The sequence below is a fragment of the Styela clava genome, chromosome 15 (assembly GCF_964204865.1).
Source record: "Styela clava chromosome 15, kaStyClav1.hap1.2, whole genome shotgun sequence".
In the NCBI taxonomy this organism is placed as follows: domain Eukaryota; kingdom Metazoa; phylum Chordata; class Ascidiacea; order Stolidobranchia; family Styelidae; genus Styela; species Styela clava.
This window is the reverse complement of record NC_135264.1, coordinates 15,046,886-15,068,950: the sequence shown is the minus strand read 5'-3', so window position 1 is coordinate 15,068,950 and position 22,065 is coordinate 15,046,886. Positions and strand designations below refer to the sequence as shown.

At 36.5% G+C, this 22,065-nt stretch overlaps 1 protein-coding gene and 1 long non-coding RNA gene across 10 annotated transcripts in view; one reads left to right on the top strand and one right to left on the bottom strand.

The window, feature by feature from the left end:
* Nucleotides 1-2,343, bottom strand: part of LOC120334418 (uncharacterized) — a 28,908-nt gene extending 26,565 nt beyond the window's left edge. Inside the window, exon 1 of one of the 5 annotated variants that reach the window (XR_013480586.1) lies at nucleotides 1,560-2,343. This is a non-coding gene — a long non-coding RNA (uncharacterized LOC120334418). The remainder of the gene's footprint in view (nucleotides 1-1,559) is intronic. The other 4 variants (XR_013480585.1, XR_013480584.1, XR_013480588.1 and 1 more) reach the window with 4 other exon arrangements.
* Nucleotides 1-21,774, top strand: part of LOC144432398 (uncharacterized) — a 45,044-nt gene extending 23,270 nt beyond the window's left edge. For 4 of the 5 annotated variants that reach the window (XM_078120452.1, XM_078120454.1, XM_078120453.1 and 1 more), the window contains 4 exons: nucleotides 15,134-15,228; nucleotides 16,221-16,356; nucleotides 17,024-17,195; nucleotides 17,608-21,773. In XM_078120452.1, the coding sequence (XP_077976578.1) occupies nucleotides 15,198-15,228; nucleotides 16,221-16,356; nucleotides 17,024-17,195; nucleotides 17,608-17,775 (507 nt within the window). In that variant the 5' untranslated portion in view covers nucleotides 15,134-15,197 and the 3' untranslated portion in view covers nucleotides 17,776-21,773. Of the gene's footprint in view, nucleotides 1-15,133; nucleotides 15,229-16,220; nucleotides 16,357-17,023; nucleotides 17,196-17,607 lie in introns of all 5 variants that reach the window. The other variant, XM_078120456.1, reaches the window with a different exon arrangement.
* Nucleotides 21,775-22,065: the final 291 nt, after the last annotated feature.

The following is a 22,065-nucleotide window of genomic DNA, read 5'->3' as shown; positions in this document are numbered from 1 at the left end:
CCACAGAAATGTCGACTCGAAACAAACTGGTGGCTGGTGATTCCCCGCTCCATTAGTAAAACCAATGTAAAACTGTTCAGAAAACGACTCGGTCATCTACGGGCATTCGAAGCGATAGCAGTGCACAGATTTGGGTCCTCAGAAAGCCTAGGTTATATGAAAATTTTACCGTCGTCTAGGATTTGTAAAATTTAGACTAGTACCAGCCGCAGTGTAGATACTAATAGAAACGGGCAATTTTTAATTTGTTGAGAAAGTACGGTGAATTCCTATCTAGGTACTTCAAAGTCAAATTGGCATTTATTGTCTAGTATTTTTTGTACGTGCGGGGTGATTAAATCAAATGTTTCAAGTCATGATGGCCTTTTGCAAGAAGAATCGAAAACTTTGGTTCTGACCCCTGCTCTGGAGTGAAGAAATTTGTAAAAATTCCTCCGGCTTTGTACTCCGATTTATGTAATAAACACGTAAAAACATTAGTGGAACTTTATGCTCTTTGGCGACAAACTACGTTGTAACGGTAGAGGAATAGAAATAAGAGAATCCGCTAGATGTCACACAATAGACGTTTCAATATCACTTTAAACTTGTAGAGGGTCGATTTCCGCCATTTTGTTTCGTGTTTGCGTCTGCGTTAGTTACAATGCGGCATTTCGAGGCCTTGTTGGTGATTTGAGATGATTAAACCGCGCGAATTGAAAAATCGATTATCGAATTGAATATTTCCACTCAAACCCAGTGTACCGTATATATATATAAACTGTATGTATATTGTTTATATGACCAAATACTTTTCAGATTTTCCACTATTATTAATTAAACCTTAAACACTTTAAAGAACATTTTGGTTTGCCTGCATTAGGCTTTTGGTATCTCTGAAGTATGTGAACCAAGATGGGGAACACCGGAACGTAGTATGTGTACCAGATTAGAATTGGGCCATTTGTTTGTTTCAATTTTCCCTATTTTAGTTCTATTACGAGTTCAGGGACTAGCCAAGTGACTCCAGTAGTATTTGTACCTAGAATTATGGACTGATCCTAACCTAGTAAACATACTACGTTCCGGTGTCCGCAATCTTCACATACTACGGGAGTGCCCTGCTTTTATATATAGTTTATAATACAATTCAGACAAGAAAAGACAATTAAATTAATGCTCTCTAGGTATAATTCTGCTCGACCAAAAAAGTTGAAACTACTATTCTGTACTTTCCTGCCTGTTATTGCTTTGCCACTATTTTATCTTTGCATCCCCTCAGACGAGGCGGCAGGCTTCGGTTTATAAAGAAGACATGCTTAATGGTGCACATCAACTCAATAGTTCGTGATCTGTGGCCCCCATAAATGGTGCTTTTCGATATTGTTTTACTTTTCATCAGTTTTTCTATCTGCGACGACTACATCATCTTATTACTCGTGTTTAATAATATAAATCAACGAATGCTTGGCAATCAGAGAGGTAAACCAAACAATAACTTTACTTTTCGGAACTCCGGAATCGGCCAATAGTAACTTTTCTATAGATTTAAAACTGAATTTATGATACAAATATCAAACCTTTATTTCCATTGACCAGTTTGGTCGCAATCAATTTGTTTGTTTGTTAAAAGGATATCTTCCCTGGATGACAATAAAGTAGCAATATCATCCATTCAGTATCAGAAAGTAATCCGTATTGTGCGCTTCTTAGGTGGTATCCAATTTCAACCATTCAGTACATTTAGTTAGTTTTCCGCGAGCCAGTCAAGAATGAATACTGAAACATACTGGTGAACATGAATACTGGTACGTTCCTGTCCAGTGTAAGTGAAACAGTGACTACCCTAATGAATCTGAACTGAATAATAGAAAAAATAAAAGTTGTTTTATAGAATTCTAAATCAACATATGTTGCGATTCACTGATTAGAAACGTGGTGCTAACATCCCGAATGTATTCTGCGGCGATGCCTGTTTTTCCCCCTTGAATCAGCCTAGATGTGAAGTGCAATTCTCATTAAAACCATCTCCCAATGCAGCACAAAAGTTGTTGCATTACATGTAGTTAATAGGCCATTTAACAACGCCCTACTTAGCTCACCCCAGAGTCCATTTAAGATTTCAAAGAGGTGTTTATTGGTTATCGAAACTAAACGAAACTTCCCACAAGAGCTAATGACCACTGAATTATACGATTTAGAATAATTTTGAAAATATAAGTGTCAAATAAAACCCAAAATTATGAAAACTTGTTATTTACAACCATGCTTGATGAATTTGTCAGGAAGTAAAATGTTTATGAGAACCTAGTTATATTTGGTTACATCGCTGTTGACGCATTGCTGTGTCAGAAGACTTTAAACTTGTAAAATTATATCGAATATTTAAAAGCAGACCAACCTCTTGAGAGATTGTTACCCTGGAGAAAAACATACTTACATGGTTTTGAAGTGAAGATGGTTTATAGAGTACGCATCAAGTATGGGCTTGATTTCAGTTTGGTTGTGACGGCATCAGGCGGGCCAGGTTCATTTACCCAGAGGGCAGGATTTGGACCGCGGCCCGTACTTTGCCCATGTCTGACCATGTATATATCAGATTTTGAACGCGCAGTGAAAAAAATACTGATAAACACACACAATGACTCTCTTTCACGTACGATCAAAATTTTCGATTTCTTGTCGGTCTATATAAATATCACAACATGGAAAGAGGGCTTTGGCTCTTTCCACTTCCCTATTATATTTAATACTTCATCGTATTACAACAACATTACCAAACCATACCAGCTTTTCAGTCCGTTGTAATTAATAAGGTACTAGTTCATTATGTAAAATATATAGTTCGATTTTCATTATACTAACACTATTCGATGTTTAGTGAAACAAAACCTTTTTTAGTATCTAGTTAGGATATCTTTTAACGATATTTATGTATTTATACTCTTGTTGAATTGTTCCGCGCGGATCTTCCCGTAGACCCGTTATGCTACTTTCACCCTATATTTGTATGGGGCGTATATGCGCGATAACCATTTTAATATCTGCATTCAAACCCTGGATTATGTCCGTTCTTTTCAGTCATAAAACTTTATTTTGTACCAAAACCCTCAAGATCGTGAAACACAAACTAATCATAAAAGTGATTTATTATGGACGTCTGATACTAGGTTGACAAATATTTCAAGTAAAACACTCTACACCGCGTTAAAAAAAAGTGGCACCAATCCAGCTCTCAACAAGAAAATGACAAAGTTTTGCAACGAAAATTATTTCGGATTCGGCTCCCAGGGAGTTTGAAATTATATATTTGAATCAGGCCCCAACACCAGCATTATACACATGCAAAAAAATCAATTTTCCAAAATAAAATTTCTTAATTACTTCAACGAAAATGATTTTCTGTTGAACACTTGTGTATGTCGTACCCAAAAAATCTCAGTAATCGAGTACGTTTTGTAAAAAAGCTTCGTTCTCTCTGGAATATGTTACAAAGAGCCAAGGGTTTTATTGGTTCACCCTGATGTCTCCGTTGTAGCTTTTAAATACTTTTAATGGCTCAAACGTAATTTTTTTTAACAGTGCGCGGTTGATATTATTCCCGCTGTACATACGATCACGACCATAAACTGTTAGATTTAAAACAAATATTTTGCAGTATACTCAAACCATTTTGGAAAAATTATCTCCCTTTGAGCAAACCCATGAAACGCATTTAACTCTGAAAGAATCAAACGTAATTTTTTTAACAGTGCCCGGTAGATATTACATTTAATTCAAGATGCTTTAGTTAGAAAGTCAGTCGCTGAAATGCTCGATAATTCTATTTTTTTGGAAAGTACAAAAATTTTGTACGACTTTATTTAGATATGCTGGAAATCAGTATTGCGACATTTTTCTTTTTTCTCTCGTCATCGTTTTTTTAATTCTCTCACAATTCCGAATACCTGATGCCTTTTTTCTTTTCTCTCCTTTTTGTTTCACCATTCTACAGCCTGACAAACAAATTCAACCCCAGATCACTTTACCGTCGGTTTCACTGCAAAAACCATTCCCATATCATATCAACTTGAATTAGTCTGTAAAGTATATATAGCTATCCACAGAACCATCTATACCAGTATTTCTCAAACGGCCATATAATGGGTATACTCAAACCATTTTGGAAAAATTATCTCCATTTGAGCAAACCCATGAAACGCGTTTAACTTTGAATGACTCGAACGTAATTTTTTTAACAGTGCCCGGTAGATATTATTTTCGCTCTACATACTATCACGAGCACAAGTATTACCTTGCCCATCGGCCATATCGAATACCTTTCTTTTACACGGGTATTTACCCGGTTACCGAAATGTAAAAGTCGTACACATCGTACAAGTATTAGAGCAAATTTACTCTTCCAGTTTATCGAAACTGAATGCATGTAAGCAATGAAAGGGTTCAAAATTTCAAGAACGGGTTATCTTTCATATTTATCTAACTAACAACGAGTTCTCTCATTGTCATGCATAAAAATGGTGGAAACATTTTGTTACGTGTGAAAACGTAACGTGCGCGAAAACGTAATATTATGTTTAAAGAATCTGCAATTTTTGCGACTTCGATCGTCGCAAGAAAATTCCCAAATAACCAACGCTACGATTATTTATTATCATTATTACTAGTCAACTTTCTGGCGGTTTCGAATTCGTTCCGTTGTGGATGCAATGTTGTTGGGGTTTCAAAAAACTTGCTTCAGAGTAAAAACTCGGGTGCTACAAATCTGGAGGTACTGGACAAATTTGCTCACTTATTCACTTTGAAGATTCGTCGAGGCGGCGTCGTTTTAGTGGTTATAAATTGAAGCATTTGGGGGTTTAGAAGAGGCCCCAAATTTTGCAATGCTAATTAAGACTTGGTATGTAATCAAATATACCAAAAAAGACATCTACCGGTTACAAGACATACAACTACCGGTGAACGCGATTAATTAAAAGCATAATTTGGTGATCTGAGCTCAGATGTGGGGTATTCGATAACTCCCTTAGTTAGTAACAACATGTGAGATTATTTTTTTCCGATGGAGTGATTTAAAAAATAAATAGGCAATTTTGTGGAACCTGCTGAAGTATGCGCACCAAGATGGCGCACAACCAGAACTCAAGTTGTGTACCAGGTTAGGGTTCAGGTTATGCGACATCTGGGTGCGCATACTTCAGGAATACCATTTTGTGTTTTCTGGACTCTAGGTTTTGCCACTAATATCGTTTTTTTGTATAACTAATGAATCTTTCAAACTTTTAATTGATAAAATCTGACTTAAAAAGTAATATATTCCACTATAGCTGGTTTAAAATGCGCTTCAATGGTGCGCAACAAATTTAACAACAATACGATTGAGCAGCAATTATTAGATCAGTGTTCTTAAATATAGATAAAAGAACGAGATTTCGAGAACAAGTTCTCTTTTATATTAAACTAACTAACAGCGGGTTCCCTCAATTTACAAAATGTTACGAATCCATTTAGGAATGGAATACATCCAGCAAGTTAATTAAGATATCTTTTTTGCCCCTGCCAAAAAAACGTCTCCGCCAACGCTCAATATAGGAAAGTTTTCCTCCTGTTTGAGAAGTTAATAACAGCAACAGAAATCCGTAACCAATTCTCACGCCACAAGACTGCGTTCATCAAGCGCTCGTTCGTTGCAACGGTCTGTTTCCGCATCGTCACACAACTTAATTATAACACTCCGAATAGCAATAGCACAGTTGCCATATAGTTGATAATATTGATTCTATAGCACATTAATGATTAAATATTTGATAACTTGGCCACCATCTGTATTCGACGTCATTGGCTTATTTCACTCACAAAGTTGCGCATGTACATAATGTAGCGAGAGTAAAAATAACTATCTTAAATGGTTCAAGAGTCTTGCTGCACACTAACACTTCGGATCACTTAGGTAAATAAATTTCGTCCTTTCTTTGTGCATAGTGTTATAAATTGGCAACTATTAGTATTCTGCGTCATTGACTTATTGTTTACCCAGCAATTGGCGCCTGTACCGTACTTAAGGCTTACCAATGTTTCGCAACTTATTTCTATATCTTCAAGTTTAACGATGTTAGAGGTTTTTCGTCACAATTCTTTCAATGGGTACGTCCACTTTTTTCAAAATATCACAGGGCCAAGTATGGGAATGATTCATTAAAACCAGCTTGTTGTTGACGTAATACATCGATAGGTGGCTATAGTTTCGAGATTTAACCCAAAAAAGACGACGAAATCCGACTGCTACCGACATCACATTTCAACCGACATCAATGTAAACAAAGATGGCTGACCACAAAATATGAAACATTTGGTGGCGCTAAATAGGCTCAAACGAGAGAGTGGGTACAGACGATTTCGGGACAATCGCCGCTTTCTCTCTAGCTATCCTGGTTCATACTATGAGGGGGAAAATAAAGTCAATGTCCCGAAAACGACCCCGTCGTCGTTAAGTGGTTATCAGTACGCTACCACGTAGTAGACTGGCTATTTATTCATACTCGCCTGATACGCCAGATTTTCTAGAGATTCGATATTATACTATATAAATATAAATGATACCTCTATCGAGATACGCTATATAAACGTACGTCCCATAAAGCTGGTACTACATAAAAGCGAGGTTCTGGCCTGCGGACTCATTCACTCTGAAGATTCATCGAGGCGTCGTTTCGAATGCATTTCATTACGAATAATGGGTCGCATTCACGACCAAGCATTCGCGGGATCAAAAATGACCTCAATTTTTTAATGCTAATTAGGACCTAGAATGCATAAATCATGTTTAACTAATTATGCCAAAACAGAGATAGAAAACAACTCTTACTTTAGGGAGATTAAAAGCAAAATGTTGTGAGTTTTGAGCTCAGGTATGAGGTATTCGATAGCTCTTTTATAAAGTTAGCAACGACATGAGAAGTTATTTAGAAATCGAAAATCATTTTTCGTCAGCTGGATACAAAATATTATAGTTGCTTAGCAAGATGGCACTTATTTTCTATTTCGGATTTGTTTCCATAATTCGCTGCTAACAGTATATTGTCACTCGTAGGATTTGTACCAGAGTAGAGTCGGTTTAAGCCTAGCAGCCAGAAGCCTTTACAGTCATCTACAATTCAACAATTTTGATCTATTTTTCATTTTGGGTCGTTTTTAAATTAAAAGAGGTCTGTTTCATAATAATGCCAGTTTAAAATAATATAGATCTCACATTTTTTTTCGGGTTACTGATTCTAAATATTTGGCGTTGAAAAGTTTAAAAAAATGAAATACGGCCGAATAAATGAATTTGCATTTGTCAAAACCCTTAAAAATAAAATATGCTAATTTAAATTAACTGAACAGTTTTTACGTAATAATGCATTTTTTTATGAAAAAAATATCGATATATAGCTATATATCCTAATTCATCCAAGCAACAAAGAATGCAAGCGTTATTATATATAATTTACTATGCTAGATCTCACTGAAAACGAGTATTATGATGTCGAGTTTTTTGTTGTCATGACGTTTCGTGCTTATGTATGCTAAAGTATTGTAATTCACGCAATTTGAAAACTGTATGTGTGATGCCATAATACATAAACTCGAAATCCATATTATTACGTTATAATGGATTAGTTTTTATGTCATTGTTACATATGAGCCTCATAATTAGTATATCCTAGGCCCTGGCCTAGAGTGTCTAATTGTCCAAATCCGAGCCTGATTTGAATATATGTAGGTCGCCGTCAATATAGTACAGTCTCCATTATTATTTTAATACACTTATTCAGACGGTGAGAGGGCCCCCGATGCAACTGCTTTTAGATTGTACTAGGCCCGCGAGCTATGTTTCATGATTTTTCTTGCCTTTTCTCTCAAAGCGTCACTTTGGTATCTCTGATAATTGTTCCTGTTGAAATCGTATGACTTTAGTGTAGCTACTAAGTTGACGATAAAGATGCTCGATTAAGGTTCACACCGAAGCAAATTTTTCCCCACATTATTCTTAAATTATTATTCCAGCAGCGTGTACAGCTGAAAGAACGAAACATTTGGCATAATTTCACGGCGATGCGAGGGCTTTTCAAATGAAACACAAAAGATAGAAAAAAAATGGTTTAAAACAAGTCTGTTTTTTTAGAACTGATGAAAAACAAAACCATTAGTCACCAAGCATATGTATTTCTACGGCAAGAGTTGTGAAAGCGTCAGGCGACGAGTAGAAATTCAACTCATCAACGAGCACAAGTAGAAACTAAATTCCCAAAAACAGGAACAGGCAAACAAACGACAGAGAGACAGAGAGACTGGGAAAAGCGCTGCATTCCGTCCGTACGCGGAACCTCATTTCATGCGTCATAAAAATACAACGCTTTCATTGGCTGTTAGAAACGAAATTGGATATATCCCTCTGTCAAATATGGCCGCTCGTGAAAGAGTTTTTTTTGCCGCGGCATAACGACGACCAAACGTGTAATTAACATAACGGTTTTCGAATCACGTTCGATAACTGGGCACACTTAGTGATAACTGTCTTTTCCGTATAAAACGGGAGGTTCTGGCTCCTTTTGCGCACTTGTCCATTCTGAAGATTCATCGAGACGTCGTTTCGAATGCATTTATAGGTCGAAGTATTTGCAGGATGAAAAATGACCCCAATTTTTTTTTCAATGCTATTTAAGGCTTAGAACGTATAAATCATGTTTAATTAATTATGCCAGAGATAGAAAACAACTGTTACTTAGTGAGATCGAAAGCAAAGTTTTGTGAGTTTTGAGCTCAGATGTTAGGTAATCTATAGCTCTTTTATAAAAGTTAGCATGGACATGATACTCTGAAGTTATTTCTTCAGTCCGAAGTAGTTTAAAAGTCGAAAATCATTTTTTGTCAGCTGGATTCAAAATACTATAATTGTTTAGTGGGAATATACATATTTTTAATTTCGGATTTGTTTCCATGGGCCGCTGCGGTTTACCTATTTTGAAAAAAAGTTGCAGTTTTGCTAGTTTTTTTCTGGACATGTTTTTTTTTTTATAAGTAAAATCGTTCTTTTTTTGTTTTGTTCGGCTAGTGGGTTGTACGCTTTCAAATTTTCAATTATCAAAAATGAATTATGGTATTTTGTTCAATACTACCGCCTACCTAATACAAATAGTTTAAAGAATTATTGCAATGAAAGTAGCAGGATTACATCCAATCTCTACAAACAGAAAAACCTTTTTTTTCGGAAATAATGAGACAGGACTTTTAAACACTTTTAAACAACGCGGGTGTAGCGGCGGACCGATAAAATAATAACTTCTCTCTCTGGTTTACTGTTCCTGTTTTGCGATTCAGTTTCGTTCAATACATACTAGCCCTACGACGCGTACAAGGTTTTCTTCCTTACAGCCGTGAATACAAAAAAATAGAGAGAAATAGCTTTAGTGATCACACAATGCACAATTCGGTACCTAATGACGACAGTTTTCACTGTATAAAGCCGTTGGCTCAGTCAAATTTTTGCGCACTCGTTCACTCCGAAGATTCATCGATGCGTCGTTTCGAGTGTTTCACAATTAAAACACAAAGATAGAATGGTGCTCCCGAAGTATGTGTATATGGCGCAAAGCCTGAATATATTTTATTTTGAAAAGCTGTTTTGCAGCATTTGCAGTTAGACACACGCTCGTACTATAATTTCAACATTATTTGGCTGTTTTTAAACTGATAACCTGACGTTGTTTGGATTATTAACAATGCTTTCCACAGATGGACCAACCGAGCTATAGGCTATATTCTGTTGAGCGCTTCTTCAAGATATCATTAGATATCAGTAGCTTCTTGTACCTGGTCTTGGTCGGAGCCCCACTCTGAAAGAGATTTGGGCTGGCTACGCTATTGCATCACAAAAAATATTTCTTGACGAAATAATGTAACAGAACGTTTAATATTTTCATGACTTGGCACAAGGCGGCTATAGCGGAGCGATAACTTCTTTTTCTCGTTTTTTTGCTCTCGTTTTTCTGTATTGTGGACATAGCTACTAATTCTGCCCGTCGCTGTCTGGCTGTTTTCTCATATTCGCCTGATACATTCGTCGCACTCACTACTATTGCGATACAGATATCCTGTTTGTACTATTTCTGCGATACCAATTCAGGCGACTCTCTCTCTCGTACCGGTGCAAAGTAATCGTGTGCGCCGCGTATGAGTTTTCTTATAGCCGTGGATATCAATGGAAATTGTGGCAATACTCTGTCCACTAAACGAAATAGTACATAGAAATTTGGGGTACTCATATAGTGTGCGTTAGGGTTAGGGCATAATTTTATTCCGATTGTCCTTATTTTAGTTCTATTACGAGTTCGAGGACTGTCTGTGTTAGCCACGTAAATATACCCCATCCCCATTTCAGTCCCTTTACACAGTTTGATGTTGAGTAGCCAAACAAAATCAGTTACCTTCATATTGGTACAAATCCTAATTTCGAATGTTTATAGAAATTTATAGAAATAATAAAAATTTATAAATTTTAAAATGAATATTATAATTTAATTTTTTTTTTCAAAATCTCTCCTTGAAAGGTTGGTATTATATGACTAAATATGACAAAGAAGCGAATTGAACGTTCTATATTTTCCTTGTATTCGCTGGTTTTACCTATATATTTCTTTATCTTTGACCTATTTTTAAAACATTCTATATCCATAATTTCAGTTGGTTGCTTCTATATTATTTAACTTATATATTACTTCCAAATGCGCCAATAAATAGCATAAATGAATAAAAGTTAGGAATATAATATGAGTAACAAGATTGAAAAAACTACATAACAGTTACAAATTCCTCAATACGACTATATAATTCCAAATATACTAGTCTCTTGTATATAAATATACTAGTCTTCTAAATATACTAGTCTTATGTACCAATTGTACACGGGAACTCATTCGATGCCCCTCACTATTTTTTCGCAGACCTGATCGTTCTTTTTATACGAGATTTCGTGACGCACGTCTTTCTCTCTTTTTCTCTTCACATCTTACATGTTCTGACTACCATACACAAAGCATAGCCGAACCGAGTCGGTTTATAAGACCCTGGCCGTATAAATTTTAGAGAGAGGGTGAACACATTTCACTGAATTTAATAAATTTGTATTATTCAGGTCACGTTATCGTCCTTCCTTCCTCTGCGTATTTTACTGGCTTTGGGTCTCTCATATCAAAATTTATTTCGTAATACTGTGAATAAATAGATGACGCTATAGAAAATTCTGATTCCGGGTGAATCCACCACGCCGGGGACCAAATTATTCATTGTGCATATACTCTTATACAATGTTTAAAAAATGTTACTTTATGAGGCTTCATAACACTCGTATAAGCCATCTCCCAATTTATCTGAAGCCCCTACCATGGTCGATTTTCATTAACTAGGGCTATGTTCAGAACTATAGAATGATTTTTTCAATCAAAAACCAATGTTTCTTCCATATTTAGCTACCGCTCTTCACCAACTGAGCGAAATTTAACATCTTTACCTTTGCCCGCTCAGAAAAATGACTTACAGCGCTCACACGCAGTGGTTAGAATGGGCGGCTCACATGACGAGTCGAACGACGAACGGTCGAAAGACTGGTGAGCAAACAACGATTGACGTATTTTGTTATCGAAGGGATACCACTCCCATTTACCTGGCACCGGTCGACGATAAAGCGACCGCTACGACCACGTTTCATCTGTGGATGACGATAAAAATGGGGAACTGAATACTCCACTTCTAAAATTCAATTGGCGGCTGCTCTATGGCTGACTAAACGCTGTGCTGTCGAGTTATGTGGAACGGTCGATCGTTTTGAGAAGGAACGAAACCTGGCACGGGTCGCAGAGATAGCGACAACTTTTCATCTATGACTGACGATACAGATTAGCTCACCCTAAAAAGAGAACATACTACTTGAATATTCATAAAACTTTTCGAACGATTTGACCAGAAAATGTTGTATTGCGTTTGATGAGAAGACCATTCGTTACATCCGTCGTATATAGAATAAATGCTTTGTGGATACTTTTGAGGTTGAGGCTGAAGCAAAAAAAGTTCTTCGTTATTGTTAAATTATTATTCCGATAGCGTGTGCAGCTGCGAGAACGCAGCATTCGGCGTAGTTTCACGGCGATACGAGGGGTTTCTCAATTAAAACACAAACGATACAGATAAAATGGTGCTCCCGAAGTATGTGTACCAAGATGGCGCACAGCCTGAACATAGTATGTGTATCAGGTTAGGGTTCAGGTTGTGCGTCATCTTGGTACACATACTTCCGGAGCGCCGACAAAATTGATTCAAAACAAGCCCTTGTTTTAAAACAGGTTGTTTTTTGAATTTGACGAAAAAACGAAACCCTCAGTACTTAAGCATATGTATTTCTACGACAAGAATTGTGAAAGCGTCAGGCGAGTGGAAATTAAACAGCCAGGCATCGACGACCACAACTAGAAACTAAATCCATAAAACGGGAACTGGCAAAGGACAGATAGAGGGGAGATAAAGTTACATTGAATGCTTATTGTGCAACTCTCCACTTCGCCAATTAAACGACGCGGAAAAAACGTCAAGATTGCTCTGTCTGTCCCCACCGCGGAGTAAGCTTTGGTTAGTTATTGTCATGCCGGATTTACATAACGCGAATCGGTATCGATAATTATCGAACTTTTGAAGTAGGCGAACAAAATTTGTTACCTCCATATTACTACACACACACACACACGCCGAAATTGACTAATTTCTCTCCTTTTCTCTTTATTGCTCCATTCACTTTTTTTCTCTCGTTTTCGCATTCTTACATGTTCTGACTATCATACACAAAACATAGCCGGATCGAGTCGGTTTATAAGACTCTGGCTGTAAAATTTACTAAGGTGCTAGCAAGCATCGCCTCGACCTTTTGAATACTACGATTCATCCCTTTTTATAGACCAAATAGGAATAAATTTTGGAGAAAGGGTCAACACATTTCACTAAATTTAATAAATTTCAAGCTAGGGTGTCCAAAGCAAAGTTATACTGAAGGAATGGATGATTTTAATATTTCACCACGAAGGTGATTTCATAACATAGATATTCTAGTACAAGACTCTCAAAAGAATTTGCTTGTATTCATGCTCTTGTTTTATTTTTAATATTCGAACAAATTATTTGAGCGAGATGATAGTTTTTTGTTGCAATGAGTAGCGCCTTTGGTAAACATGCATGTAACTTTTGAACTAACGATTAGGACGTTGATCGGTACTATCGCGTCGATATTATAAATGTAGAGGAAGAAAGTAGATTGAGGCGGTCGAGAATATATTAAATGATGAACTGCTTCTACTCGAAATAGAGCTCCTCACTCGACTCTGCGAGATTAACATCCGCACCCTAAATCAAAATGAATCGTCTCCGCAGCGTTTAGCACGAGTAGTCTGAAGGGCGTCTCTTTGGCAATAGGCTGAATTCTGAGCTGACGCGTCACATGAAACGGTCGAACCCGCCTAGAGCGAACAAACATCGATTGACGTAATTCGTCATCGAATACATAACACTTCGATCTTCCTGGTACGGGTCGTAGATAAAACAACAACTACGACCATGTTCCATCTATGATTGACGATAGAGGTTAGCTCACGATAAAAAGCGTAATACTTACTTTTCTCTCCTTTTTGTCTCACCAATCTTCAGCCTGCATAACGAATCCAGCGCCAGATCACTTTACAATCGGTCCTATTACAAAAACCATTCCCATATCCCATCAACTTGAATTTGCCTATTAAGTATATAAAGCTATTCACAGAAACTCCCTCACTATAAAATCTTAAATATTATAGCGAGAGCGAGTCGTATTTTTATAGCGTGTCGGCATTGTTTTAGGTCAGTAATGTCGAAGATTAAAATTTTTCCACATTTAGTTCAAGATGTTTTAGTTAGAAAGTCAGTCGCTGAAATGCTCGATAATTTTATGTTTTTGGAAAGTACAGAAATTTTGTACGACTTTGTTGAGATATGCTTGAAATCAGTATTGCGACATTTTTCTTTTTTCTCTCGTCATCGCTTTTTTTTATTCTCTCACAATTCCGAATACCTGATGCCTTTTTTCTTTTCTCTTCTTTTTGTTTCACCAGTTTACAGCCTGGCAAACAAATTCAGCCCCATATCACTTTACCGTCGGTTTCACTGCAAAAACCAGTTCCATATCATATCAACTTGAATTAGTCTGTAAAGTATATAAAGCTATTTACACAACCCTTAACACTATAGAATCGTGAATATTATAGCGAGTGAGTCATTTTCATAGCGTCGGCGTGCTCGTGTTGTAGGTCAGTAATGTTAAATAGATGAGTTTTTCTACATTTAATCTGCATTTAATTCAAGATCTTTTATTTAGAAAGCCAGTCACTCAAATTTTAAATGATTTTATGTTTCTGGAAAGCACATAAAGTTTAACGACTTTATTAAGTGAGATGTGCTTGAAATTAGTATGGCGACATTTTTCTCTCGTCATCGCCCTTTTCTATTCTCTCACAATTCAGAATACCTGATGTCGTTTTTCTTTTCTCTCCTTTTTGTCTCACCAATCTTCAGCCTGCTTAACAAATCCAGCCTCATATCACTTCACAATCGGTCTTATTACAAAAAACAGTTCCATATCACATCAACATGAATTGGATTATAAAGTATAAAGCTATTCACAGAACCCTCCTCACTATAAAATCGTAAATATTCTAGCGAGAGAGTCATATTTTTATAGCGTGCCGGCAATGTTTTAAGTCAGTCATCTCATTAAATTAATTTTAATTAATATTTTTTACATCCAATTCAAAAAGTTTTAGTTGGACAATAAGTCACTGAATTTTTAAATGATTTTGTGTTTTTGAAGAGCACCGAGATTTTTTAACGACTTTATTTAGTGAGATATGCTTGAAAACTCACTGTTACAACATTGTGTAATATTTTTCATTTTTATATATTTGTTATTAAGGGCCAATTGTATGAAGTTTCCAAATACCTTTTTCCAAAATAATTTCCAAAAAGTGCTGAGAAATTCAGATCCGAGAAAAAAGCTTAGTGGATTTTATCACCTCGTATTAAATCGCATTTTTTTGTTTTACAGTTTTAAAATTGTGTTTGGTTTGATCTATTTTACTTTGAATCTCAGCGTGGAACCCTATTCAAAAATGGCTGCCAACAATTCAAACATCATAGTAGGTAAGAATGCATTCATTTTGATGGCTGTTGATATTTTTGAGAGAGTTCGGTCATATTAAGGCCTTGTGCACTCACTCAGAAAAGAGACACTTACCCGAACAAATTACTTGTGGCCACTGAAATACCGACAGCGTTGAGCTAATTCAAAATAAAAATATTTGTTGGATTTGATACCTTCCATCTTCTAAATAGCTTGTACTGAGACTCGGACCGCGTAGCCGAAAATACAAGGCAAAATTTCATACCCTGCGATCATGAAGGACGATTGGCAATCGTTGTATGCCTACAGACCAGTTCTAACCGGTTTTAACTGGTTTCTACCGAACGCAACAAGGTGCGTCAGAGTCTGCGTATCCCCGACACCGCACATCCCCGACCGGAAAGGAAAAAACTGTCATAACCTATTACGCGCAACATTGACAGAATCGTGGCCGTCCAAGCGTGGCAATGCCAGAATGACAGAATCTTGGTCGTCCAAGCGTGGCAATGCCAGAATAAAACGACACAGTCGACACGTTTTTTTTATTTATTTTTACTCGGTTTTATTTGAACAATGAGTGATTCGCGTTGCAAAAAGCCAAGTCAAATTAACTAGAATCTCTAGGTTACCAATTCGCGGAGATTCACGACTTACCGCGAAAACAGGATATTATGATATTCATGGCAAAAACCGTACCCACAAACAATTAAAAGTGTATGGCATAAAAATACAAGAGAGCTACGCTAAAATATATGGACACGTCTGTTCGCAGTACAGTACGGTTTACCGTACCGTCAGATCACAGTCTACAAATATATTCACACCAAGCGAAGCAGTACAGTCGGACACAAAATGGCGTCCGATGTCCGCAGAACGTTCAGTGACGTCATAGCAAACAAAAATAAATCTCACAGAGCTAACAGAAATATTTGAAATGATTAAAAGTAATAGCCTTCTGAAAAAAAATTTAATCTTTCTTGATTGATATGTAATAAACTTAATCTTTTTTCAGACGAGGGCATGTATGAAGCAAGGATCGATAGTCTCCTTCGGTTTGGGAATTTGATGCAGCAGCCCCCCTTCATGGCAGCTCCATTTGCAAAGTCTGGTTTCTCTGGAGTTGAAAATGATATCATGCAATGTGTTGGGTATGTTTTACGCTTTTCCTTTGCAGTAGTAAGATTTTTCAATAGTTTTATTTTGTCGGGCCGGGGTTCTAAGGGCTGGGGAACTTGTACTCTCGTAGTGTGTGTACCAGGTTAGAGTTAACGGCATAATTTTATTTCGAATTTTCTTATTTTAGTTCTATTACGAGTTCCGAGACTGTCTGTCGTAGCCAAGTGAATATACCCCCATCTCATAGGTTTCGGTCCCTTTACACAACTTGATGTAGTCTGAGTCGAAATTCTGAAGCCGAAGTCAGAATTGTAGACTCAATAACTGGTTTCAATGGTATTAAAACTTTGAAAGCATTATGTTTACTTGGTCTTCTTACCAGCCTGCTCAGAACATACGAAACTAACTATTATTATCAATTACTCTAAAGTTTCAATTAGGCAAATAAAATTAGTTACCTTCATATTGGTACGCATACTTCTGGGGCGCCAGGGAACTAGTTTCAAATCACAATGACGCTCGCTCCTAATCCACAAGTGTTTATTCTTTGGTGCCAATGCAGACTTCAGCTTCGGGGCTTCGATTTTTTTTTTACTAAGGCTTTTTTTACCTTTCAACTGAAATTCGACTCCATCGGTCCAAACGTAATTGAACTTGAAACCTTCAACTTGCGTTATAAGTTATAACTTTTGTTTACAGATGTGGACGACGGCATAAAATCAGCCAAGTTCTCCAGAATGATTCAACAGACGTTCAATGGCACGAACTTCTATGTCCTTTTCGAAAAGCAAAAAAACCTTGCTGGTACTGCTCGTCAACTTTTTTCAACTGGGAGACTTTCCAGTGTCCGAAATGCGACATAACTTCGAATGTGAGTCCTTATATCTTGTTTCAATATCTTTGAAAGTAGAAAACAATCAAAGCTAATTAAAAATATGAATATATTATAGATTTGCCCGCCTTATTTTCAGTATTTACGTTCCATCCACATATTTTCAACGGGTTTTTTGAATAAAGCATACTTTTGCTTTACTATCTGTTATTTGTATCTTATTGTAGCTAGTTATCTTTGAGGTGGGCGCGAGATTTGACAAATGCTATAAAGTGGGCGTGGCTTATTAAGTTTGAGAAACAACGAGTCATTGACTTACGTACGTTGTACTAGCAATCTAGAAAACAATGAGATTATCAAGATGGTAATGATTATCAAGACGCAAATAAATGCTATTATCTCTTTTCTCTAGAGTCCGAACCTTATTTAATAATATATATTTTTGTTCCAGTTCGACAAGGCTTTTTCGGAGGCTTCCTGTGTCATCTGTGGAACAATCGTCAACCTTGCAATTGAATACTATGAGCGCTGTGCGGAATGCTCAGGAGTTATTTGCAGGGAATGCATAGCCAGAAGAAGGCCACATGTTCATGCCGATGACGAGAGGAAGGCATTTTAACAGGACATATTCCAGACTAGAATTCCATCGGAATTCGACAGTTTCGAATCCATTGCCTGCCTCAACACACAGGCGGCCTGATGGAAATCTTATGAGAATTGAGGCGACGATAACATTTCATGAAATGGACCCTGCAATTTACCTGCAAGTTGGATGGCGCCGACAAAATGCCACAACTCTGAATAATCGGTACCGGTAGAATGGATTGGAGGCGCCGAATCCTCCCCGTGACATTTTATTGTTATTTAAGCATTGATGTGTATGGTAAAGCGGAGTTCAGTTTAATGCTGCCTAAAATTGTTTGTTTCAATCATCCGATCTCATCGTAAGAACCAGAATTTGGAAAAGCATTGCGGCTCCATCAATCGCCTTTTACTGTATTCGGCTTATTATTTTGGCCGACAAATTCGCCTTATGTTTTTCTGGCCAAAACATTAAGTAGCCTTATCGATATCGTTCATTTACCTCGTTGCCTGCTCTTTAATGACCTCTGTACACCCTGCCAATGAATAACTTTTGTCCTTCTTAATTCAAGAGTTTATATAAGCCAAACTTTATTATGTTGTAGCTTTACTCGTTAATAATAGAATTTGAAATTGTTTTCAATATAAACAAAAAATCATTGGCCTGCCCTTGCGCGCACTTGTGACGATAGGCAATAGTAAATATACGAATAAAATCGGGCCAGTCGAGTTTCTACCGTATCCACCTACCCTGTCTTTCAAATAATGATGTTTTTTTTTAATTTTCAAAATTATGACAGCATTATTTATTCTTGATTATATCAAATTTTATGCAGTACAGAATGAAGCATATGCGCATATAGCAGTGTTAGTTGAATTCAAGTGTTTAAACGCAGAGTCTCCATTCCGAAGCTAATTCACTAAGTTGAGTACTATTCATTTTGTTTAGATCAGGGGATAACAATCTTTGGTTTCTTGTGGCCAATTTTTGGCACCAAAAGAAACCTGAGACCCACAAAACCTTTAATATTTTTTTGTGAGTATAATAATACATTGAAAATGTTTGGGACCAACCCAATCTTTGTGTCTATTTACCAATTTCAAAACCCTGGTTCAACATCAAGCGTAAATCTTCTCTATTTTCAATTTATAAGTAACAATGTTTCTTCGTTACATACTCTAGGCCCGGTGAAACCTCACGAGCAATTTCAACTCTGAGATACATTGGTTCAAACGACCTGAAATTTTTTTTAAATATCGACTCGCGTCGAGTCAATGTCCCGAGTCTCTCCAATTGGGAAACGTCGGAAGAAACAGGAAACAGTAAATAACTGTAAATTTCCAAATCATGTTCTAGTACATCATGTTTAATTGTGTGTGTGCTTGAATATATAAAATCGTATGCAGTATAGATTTAACATTAAGACTTTATTTTCTATAACAAATTATATATTTAAATCCATATATTATTTAAATACATAGAGAGAGATTTTAAGTGAAAAATCTATAAATATAGTAATTATGTTTGAGTAAGCTTAAAGCGATGTTGCATTTTGTATTGTAAAGTTTAACTTGAATTTATCCGCAATTTTAATGAAATAGTTCATGATTGAAAATGGTTCTATTTATTTATGGGACAATTTTTATGACCATACAGGGTGGCCCAAAAATAGGTATATACAGTTATTTTATTTATTTTTTATTACCTTCCAAGCAGCTAGAAAACTAATGTAAAATTCACACTAGATTTATTATCTAAAAAAATAAGCAATTTTTGTGGTACTTAACAAGGAACAAAAAGTGAACTGCAAGTAGCTTCAAAGCATATAAAATAGTTTAGTAACTGTATACCTACTTTTAGGCCATCACCTACTTTTGGGCAACCTTGTACATTTATGAAACATATGGTATTTGAGATTTTTTTCATTATTTGAAAGCATGGTTCATTGGGGCACAAGTTATAAATCCTTGTCATGACGTCCCATCTTGAATATGGCGTCATTGTGGGTTGTCTATTCCAAGTGAATGGTTACTCTTTTACAGTATCCAAAATACGCCTTGTCTCCTGCTTTCAAATTTGCGTAATTTTGGGTTGATTTGGGAAGCACAGTTGTAAACGCAATTTGATTTTGAAACAGATGCAAAAGAGCGAGTGTTGTTGAAGTAAGGTTGGTTTATGCCATCTAGGCCCCCGTAGCCTCAAAACATTTAATAAGACTCCCAACGACTCAAAATTCGGGCGCTCAAGACGTATGCGTACCAATGTGGAGGTAACTAATTTTGTTCGCCTATTTTACAACAAGTTGTGTGAAGGGACTGAAACCTATGGGCATAGGTATATTCACTTACACAGACATTGCCCTGGTGCTCAAGTAATAACAGTTTTGCCAACTAAACACTTTGCACTTCTGAGTTAGTTTTAGTTCAGCAAAGAGGGCTTAAAATTCCGTTTCCCGGAATTGCTTGAAACATTCCCGTGATACTCATCTCACAAGCAAATAGGAAAACCCCCGAGAGCTCCATTATATTTTGCTATTATGATTGAACCAACTGGAAGCTCGCCCATACTTCAAATAAACTGATATCAGTACTTTCATAGAAAAAAACTCGTTATCTAAGAGTCATTTGAACGAGGTAAATAGCTTACACTTATAAAGTTCCCTTATTTTCAACTCATTATCAAAACCTAGTGGCAAAAATTTGAATTGTTGATAAGGTTGCTCTCTAGCGACATGCCGCGATTGTTGTCCACTCATAATTTATTTTGTAGTAGATAGTTTAATGGAAGTATCAAAAGCCCCCAAATTGCCAGTTTTTGCTGTCACACAAGTCTGGGTACTTCCGTATTGCATGTAACAGGTTAAGGTTAGGCTATAATATTATTCTGATTTATTTTATATCAATTATATTACGAGTTTAAGGACTATCTGTGTTAGACAAGTGAATATACTCCCTACCCGCAGACTTCAGTCTCTTCACACAACTTGATGTAAAATAGGCGAACAAAATTAGTTACCTCCATATTGTTACACACACTTCTGGAGCGCCCAGGTTGGTACCCAAGTTATGCATAGATAATTGTGGAAAGTATCAGTCAATAATTTAAACTTTCCACAGTTCCAAGTCAAAGACTTTTATACTCGATTGACTCGTAAACAGTTCCAATTACCAAAGTTTTGTTATTTTGGCTTTATCAATACAGAATTTGAAGAAAATTTCAGCCGACGCAGCAGCGAATAAATACACATGTAGTCCAGTGTTTGTTAACTTTAATGACCCTTCCTTTCCAAAGACTATCCGTACCTAGGACCAAGGGCATGTCGAGGGTGGGGACATGGGGCAAGCCGCTCTACCAGCACGTTACTAGGGTAAATTTGTTGCATAATATGATGATTTAATTAATGATAATACAAACATTTCTTTCTTACTCAACCTTTATTTCATGTATTCTCGTGTATAACAACGTCTATATTATATAATTTGTTTATCCCCCAAATCATTTTTGAAGTTAGGTATAGGGAGCAGCATTATCAGAAACTTGCTTCAGTCGGCGCAAAGTTTGATACGGCCGTGACGTCATGCTCTTCAATAAAAAGAAATCGTTTTTGTGCGTTTCGTCAGCTACTTCATGCGCTAAGTTCAATAACAAAGAAACCTTTAAGAGGAAGCCTGAAAATAAATACATCACGGTCAGAAAATAAAACAAATTGCTGCCAGTTTACTTTGAAAAATAAATATCATCGCGAATGGTACGTAGTGAAAAAACATTGGTCATGTCTGCAGAGAACCAGGTCGTGCCTTGGGACGCAGTTTAAACAACCGTAACATATCGTAAATAAAAATAGTATATAATGTGTTGAAACTGCACTAAAAATGAGATATAAAAATATCCGCGAAAATCTCAAGTACATTAAAATTCGATAAAAATCGTATTGTTCTATTTTGCAGCAGAATTCGAAATTGGTTTTTTATTGAGCCCAACGTCGAAACCGAATTTACTACTCAAATTTAGGTATTTGGAGCAATTCTATCTTATGCGCACCCAAAAATAAACATAACGAATAATATCAAACTTCTCTCTATGTAAACGCAGTTCGATTGGTTGTTCTTTGACCATCGAGAGAAACGATAAAATGCTTTTAACGGCCACGAGGCGATATCGAAATTCTATTTTAAAGTCCAGAAATTTAATATCTTAATATTAATGTAAATAGGAGCGATAAAATCTTAAACAATGTACCAGGGTGAAAGTGCGTTTGCATGATAATCTGGTTGGAAACATATCAAGAATGTAAACAGGATTAGAGAGTGAATTTGCTTGATTTTA